Raw genomic sequence first — 6,975 nt, 5'->3', positions numbered from 1 at the left:
AAAAAAAAAAAAAAAAAAAAAAAAAGAAGTTAATAAATCAAGATGCATAGACTCAACAATAAAAAATACAAATTAACCTACTTAACTTCCCAAAATGGCCTACAATCTTATTCCTAGTTGCAGGTTTAGAAATCTCTCATAAGCCTTTTCCTCAAACTCCTTATAAAATTCTAGGATCCACCTTTTGCATAATTCAGCAAATCATTTTATTCTGATTGAAAAAAGAAAGTACATGGAGAAAAGGATGGAGTTGCTCATTGCTAATAAAATTAAGTCATATGCAAAAGGTAGTGGTTTCAATCCCATCTCTTTAACTGGCCCGAAAAACTTGGACAAATAACTCTGAGCCTCTGACTCTTAATTTATAAAATGGGCTATAATTCCTTCCTGTCCTACCAGGTTTCTCCTGCATGGTACCTAGGCATACAGGAGGCATTCAATGATAGCTACTTTAATTCAGTTATCTCCACAACCCAACTAGTTAAAAACAGGGAAGTACCAGAATCCAGGCACCAAGATCTTAAATAGTATTCTTACCTGTGAGGGATAGACAAGCCTCCATCCACAGCTCCCTTCAGGGCGCCAAAAACTTTATTGCCAGTGGTAGTTCTGGCAAGGCCTGCATCCAAATAGCAGGTAAAGGCACCTGGCTGACCATCAATGCTTTCCACATTGTATTCATCGCCAGTCACCTCCACTTGGCCTTCATAGATCTTATCCATGCCAAACCTATTGAGAAGCTATTAAAGAAACCAATGTAAATGCTGGTTTGAATTATTCAAGCTGTTCTAAAATTAAAATAGCTTATGTCATAACCATAAGGACCACTGACATCTGGAAAAGAAAATTTCCTTCCACACCCACCCCTTTCACCAGATCCCCTTGGTCATGAATTTTTAAATGCTATAAAAAAAAAAACTTAAAACATTCAATTTCACCTGAAACAATTTTGTTTTATGACTTCTGCATCTTTGCTACATGTCCACACTTGACTTATGCAGCAATCAATGAAAATGTATAAATTTGATTCTTACACTTACTCAGGGAGGTTATCTCCACATCCAGTGTATTTGTTTAGAATAATTCATCAACTAAATATTTTGATGCCATAACATGTAGTTTAACTTAATCTGGAGTAAAATTTTAAGGGTAGAATCCTGGACAAAAGGAGCATCTTTCGTGGCTCTATTCTCCAACTACATTATGTTACCCTGAGCCATTCCTCTGCTGGTACACAGTCACCTAGGTACGGTTCCACAAGTAGTGCCTTTAAACCAAATCATTCAAACGTTGTTTATAACCAATGATGTGAGTTGTGTCATCAACCTTGATGCACATGCTTAACAATTCCATTGCAAAACCAGGTCAAAAACTGAGATAATAAAAATAAGGCAAAATCCCATCTTCATCTGCTAGCAAAATAGAGCATATACAGCAAATACTGCCAACCAGATGGAAAATGTTTACAACAAAAATGAGTCTTCCCATCAATGACCACTCTCCAAAACACTAAGACTCTCTCTTTTTTTTTTTTCTGAGACGGAGTTTTGCTCTTGTTGCCCAGGCTGGAGTGCGTGATCTCAGCTCACTGCAACCTTTGCCTTCTGGGTTCAAGTGATTCTCCTGCCTCAGCCTCCCAAGTAGTTGGGACTACCAGCACACACACCATCATGCCCAGCTATTTCTTTTTTTTCTATTTTTTTTTTTTTAGTAGAGACAGGGCTTCACCATGCTGGCCAGGCTAGTCAAACTCCTAACCTCAAGTGACCCACCATTCTCGGCCTCCCAAAGTGCTGGGATTATAGGCTTGAGCCACCACGCCCAGCCAAGATTCTCCAGTTTTAATGTGCATATAAATCACTTGGTACATACTATCAACATACATATTCCAGAGGGTCTAGAGTGGCGTTCCCACGAGTCTGCATTTTTAATGTTTGCCAACATCCAGAATGTATACCTAAGTAGCAAGGGTCTTCATTGTCCAATTAAGTAGTCACTAGCTACAAGTAGATTTTCTTTTTTTTTTTTTTGAGACGGAGTCTCGCTCTGTTGCCCAGGCTGCAGTGGCCAGATCTCAGCTCACTGCAAGCTCCGCCTCCCGGGTTCCCGCTATTCTCCTGCCTCAGCCTCCTGAGTAGCTGGGACTACAGGCGCCCACCACCATGCCGGGCTAGTTTTTTGTATTTTTTTAGTAGAGATGGGGTTTCACAGTGTTAGCCAGGATGGCCTCCATCTCCTGACCTCGTGATCCGCCCATCTCGGCCTCCCAAAGTGCTGGGATTACAAGCTTGAGCCACCGCGCCCAGCCAAGTAGATTTTCAAATAAAAGTTTACATACTGCTGGAACTCAACAGCCATAGGTTGCTAGTGGCAAAACCACTGGACAGCAAATTACAGATTTGTGTCATTGCAGAAAAGTTTATTGGAAAGAGCTGACCTAGATAGATACATAAACAGGGCAGAAAACTGGAAGCAGGCACTCTCCTCAAGCACAACTGAAGCTATCTTATCCATTTACAAACATCTTACAGAAAACACTCCAAGCAATGAGCTGCAAACTACATCAATTAAACTCATCTTGTACATACCCTGCGGGCCAGCAGCAGGCCAGTACAATATGCTGCAGCATAATTTGTCAGGCCAACCTTCACACCATATTTTGGCAGTTCGTGTGCATATGCTGCGCAGACTATCATATCCCCCTCTATACGGGCATAAGCAATCTATAGTAAGAGAAAAACGAGGTTAGTAATCTGTTGCTTTCACTGTCTCATTACATCTTAATGATTTCTTTTCAAAGGAATAAAAAAAAAACATTGATGGACATAGATGTGCATCACTTAAAATGCTTAAGACTCTTAGCTGGGTTACTAGTAAATTAGAGGTACTTAAAAAGTCAAAGAGGAATATCCAAATATTTCAATCATCTTTTGAACTAAACATAACTAAATTCAGCGAAGTCTCAGGAACCTAATGTTTAGTTATCTGAACTTGGGTACGCAGGAAGACAGTGCCTTCACAATCAACAAATTATTTGACCAGAACACAAGTGTGCCTACCTGCTACAAAATATCAATAAATCTTAACTCTCAGAATTTCTCCTAGTTGTAAAAGCCCAGGATTCTAGCTTTCAGAGTCCACTGAGAGTGCTCTTGGTACAAGAGCAAACTGATAGTTCCTAAAGGTCTTTCATGTGGGAGCCACCTTTGTATATTTTATTAAAACCTATTTCAAAGAATAAGCAGAACAAGCTTAAAGCCCTGTTTAACTCGCAACTACCTCTTCAGTGGTTAAGTGGCATACAAGGCCATATAGGAAAAATAAGGACAAACCCTATCCTTCTACTGGAATTGGGATGGGCAAGAACTTCTTACTTGCTTCTAATCTCCCCATCCCACACACATAAAATAAATCAGTCTCTTGCTCTGTAGCCTAGGCTGGAGGGCAGTGGTGTGATCTCACTTCACTGCAGCCTCAACCTCGGGGCTCAACCAACCCTTCCACTGAGTAGCTGGGACTACAGGCGCGCCCCACCATGCCCAGCTAATTTTCTTACATTTTTTGTGAAGACAAACTCTCACTATATTGCCCAGGCTGGTCTCAAACTCCTGGGCTCAAGCAATCTTCCCAAAGTGCTGGGATTACAGGCATGAGCCACTGCGCCCAACCAAGAGCATTTTTTAAAGTACCAATTTCCCAGGCTCCAATTATAGACTTACTAAAAGGAAAAGAAATTATTCACTGAATGCTTTTGGAGGTGCTAGACAGCCCTTCTAACACACACACCATGTGCTTTGCTTCCCAAGCACAATTTCTCTAGCAGTTAAAAAAAAAAAAAAAAAAGGGGGGGGGGGAATGTCTAGAATATAACTTACCTGACAAATGATATCTCTGTTTGTTACACGAACTATCATCCTGTATTTGGGTGTGTTGTATTTATTTTTATCCTGTATCACCAAGCGTTTCCGAGCATAGTAATCAGTTTTACCCTCTGAGAAAGAAAAAAGTAATTTTAGAAAAGATACTCCACTGCATCTGCAAAGCAGATTAATATTGTAAACACAAAAAGGTGACAGTACCTCGTCGTCTTCTAAATTTCACTTGGTATCTCTTAAAGTAGGCCTTATTCTTAACAACTTTAACAAACCCCTTAAAGAAAAAAGAATGTTATTAAAACTTTGATAATGTCTTAGCCTATGATACTTTTGACATGAATTAACCATGCAACAAAGTAACACTTGAACTTCAAGAGCAAAAACAAACTGTCACTTGCAGAATCCCATGTTTCACAAGCAACTAGGGTCAAGAATGTTTTTCCTCTACTTTCCATGTCACAGACTGATAGTTTTATAAAACACAATAAAAACGAATCATTAGAGAAATATGGAATAAAAGAAACATACAAAATGCAGATCCCAATTTATTACATTTAAAGGCATAAAATTATTGTTACATTGCTTTCAAAAGGTTTTAAACGCTCTCAATTTCCGTACTTGTTTCTTCGAGGACCAGCACCAGCAACTGTGCCAAACTTTTGCGAAGCACTGCTCTAGACAGCAGTCAGTGGCACCAAACGTCAGTCTGTTCGGAACACGCTATGTCCCACTTCGAAAATCTAGCCTCAAATAACTACTACATACCTCTCTCGCTTCCCACGTATGTTTTTCAAAAGCCTAAATTACCTGCCACAAAGCTTGACTGGGTAAGAACACATTCAGCAATAATTCCCCACTAAAACAGCACTGTTCCCCATCAGCTAAAGGAACATTTCATCCCACCCTTGGGGCCCTACCCCAATAATTAATAACTCGTCCGGCGACGGACTCTAGAGGAAGAGGCAGGAGGCACGTATTCCACGTTAAAGGAGTTTCCGGGGCCCAGGGACACCTCCGCCTCCAAGCTCCACTGACAATTTTGGCTTAAAAGCCACTTGCTTGGCCCACCAGCACAAGCTTCCTAAAAGACTCGCCGGCTCCGACATTCTCCCGGAAAAGCCACGAAGTACTCGGTACTCGGAGCTCGAGCGGGGCCGAGGACCTGCAGCCCCCCTCCATTCCGGCGTTCTCCAGCTAGGCTGAGGCCGACTGCTTGCGACCTCTCACGCCCGGCCGCTTACCAGCGCCCCCTCACACTAGACGGCAGTATCCCCACTCAGGCTGTCTAAACTCACCCTTCTCCCCAATCCGCAGTCCAAGTTCTCGCTACCCTTCTTCGCCAACCCCTCCCCCCAAGTTCGCGCACCGGGCGGCAGCCATTTAAGGCCACGCTGGGAGCTGCACCTCGACCTAGTCAGAGCCAGCAATCTAACGCCATCCGGCCCCTGCGACGCGCGACACGAGCCCTAGGCTGGCGTACGGGCAAGAAAAGGGAACCTCCGTGTATCTAGAGCCCCGAGACCGAGGCATCCACTCACCATCCTGCGGAACAGAGACCCGCGTCCGCAGCTCGACAGAGACCTGCAGGCCCAGCGGCGCTAGGGGTGGGGGGGAAAGGGCCACAGCCCTCGCGCAGGCGCAGTATGTAGCGCGGACAGTCACGCCAGTGACGTGTGGAAGAGAGAAGGTGTCGGCCACAAAGCGTTTTACGTTCCGCCCCCTGCTGGCAGGAGGGTGAATGCCTGCACAAGCTTTCAAGGTTCCAACGCTCGGGGTATCTCATAGGATCCGTGCGATGAGGAGGAGCAGGGAGGATTAGTGGAGCCTTTCGCTTTCTTTGCTACAGCGTTTTTGTTTTGTTTTGTTTTGTTCATAACAAACATATTTTGCTTTTCTAAGCAGGAAAAAAATTAAATAGGGCAAGTTTGCTTGGGAGCCCTCTTGCCTTCTCTGGGCTACTCATCCTGGTCCAAGAGTAAACTCATCCTGGCCCACCCTCCCATCTCACCCCCAGGAAGTTTTCCCTGAGATCCCCAAGCCTGGGATAGGGGCCACTCCTCTGCCTTCCTACAGCAGCTTTCTACTGGCTTCAGCCCACCACAGACTGTCAACTTTCCAAGGGTGGGCCCTGATGTCCACCTCTGACTCTCCAGCTCCTAGCAGGGTATCAGCTGCTCACCATCAGAGCTGGAAGAAGGGACGGCCAACCAGGATGACAGGGTTAAGTGACTCCAAAACACTGACACTAGAATAAATCAGAATTAGGGTGCCAATTACCTCTGATTCCAACTTGTAATTATTATATAATAGGAAAAATAAACAGAGTCTACTATGGCCGATGTCAACAGAGCTCTAGAGGAGAAAACTTAAAACACTTCTCACAGGAATTGTGATTCTATTTTTGCAGGGCCACCTTTGAAAGTGTGAAGAAAGACGTATTCAATTCATATTTATAGAAAATATTTAAAAACCTTCATTTTGGTGGATTATCAAGTTATTAGCCTACCAAAAGTGCTCCATGTCTTGGTCAGGCCTTGCTTACATTGGAGGCAAAAGCATCAGGAAGGAAAGTCTGCCTGGATACAGGCCCGCTCCTAACTTTTGCATGTTTTAGGGCAAGGGTTCATGGGAAGACCCACATACCATTCATCTGAATATTTAGAAGTCATGGGCCGGGCACGGTAGCTCAGGCCAGGTGCGGTGGCTTACGCCTGTAATCCCAGCATTTGTGAGGCTGAGGCAGGTGGATCACGAGGTCAAGCGATCGAGATCATCCTGGACAACATGGTGAAACCCCATCTCTGCTAAAAATACAAAAACTAGCCGGGCATGGTGACACGCACCTGTAGTACCAGCTACTCAGGAGGCTGAGACAGGAGAATCACTTGAACCCGGGAGGCAGAGGTTGCAGTGAGCCAAGATCGTGCCACTGCACTCCAGCGTGACGACAGAGTGAGACTCCGTCTCAAAAAAAAAAAAAAAAAAAAAAAAAAGTCATGAAGCAGGCTGAACGTAGTGGGTCAGGCCTGTAATCCCAGCACTTTGGGAGGCCAAGGCGGGAGGATCACTTAAACCCAGGAGTTGGAGACCGGCCTGGGAA

The 6,975-nt window shown here is 44.1% G+C and overlaps 1 protein-coding gene across 3 annotated transcripts in view; it reads right to left on the bottom strand.

Annotated features, from left to right (window-relative positions):
* LOC108518755 (60S ribosomal protein L5) overlaps positions 1–5,525 on the bottom strand; it is an 11,023-nt gene extending 5,498 nt beyond the window's left edge. For 2 of the 3 annotated variants that reach the window (XM_017857371.1, XM_017857372.1), the window contains exons 1-5: positions 5,414–5,525; positions 4,080–4,149; positions 3,876–3,991; positions 2,589–2,723; positions 538–740 (exon numbers count right to left, since the gene is read on the bottom strand). In XM_017857371.1, the coding sequence (XP_017712860.1) occupies positions 538–740; positions 2,589–2,723; positions 3,876–3,991; positions 4,080–4,149; positions 5,414–5,416 (527 nt within the window). In that variant the 5' untranslated portion in view covers positions 5,417–5,525. The remainder of the gene's footprint in view (positions 1–537; positions 741–2,588; positions 2,724–3,875; positions 3,992–4,079; positions 4,150–5,413) is intronic. The other variant, XM_017857373.1, reaches the window with a different exon arrangement.
* Positions 5,526–6,975: the final 1,450 nt, after the last annotated feature.

This window comes from Rhinopithecus bieti, unplaced genomic scaffold (genome assembly GCF_001698545.2).
Source record: "Rhinopithecus bieti isolate Rb0 unplaced genomic scaffold, ASM169854v2 scaffold_46210, whole genome shotgun sequence".
Taxonomy (NCBI): Eukaryota; Metazoa; Chordata; class Mammalia; order Primates; family Cercopithecidae; genus Rhinopithecus; species Rhinopithecus bieti.
Note: the sequence above shows the minus strand (reverse complement) of the source record. Positions and strands in the feature narration are given on the sequence as shown.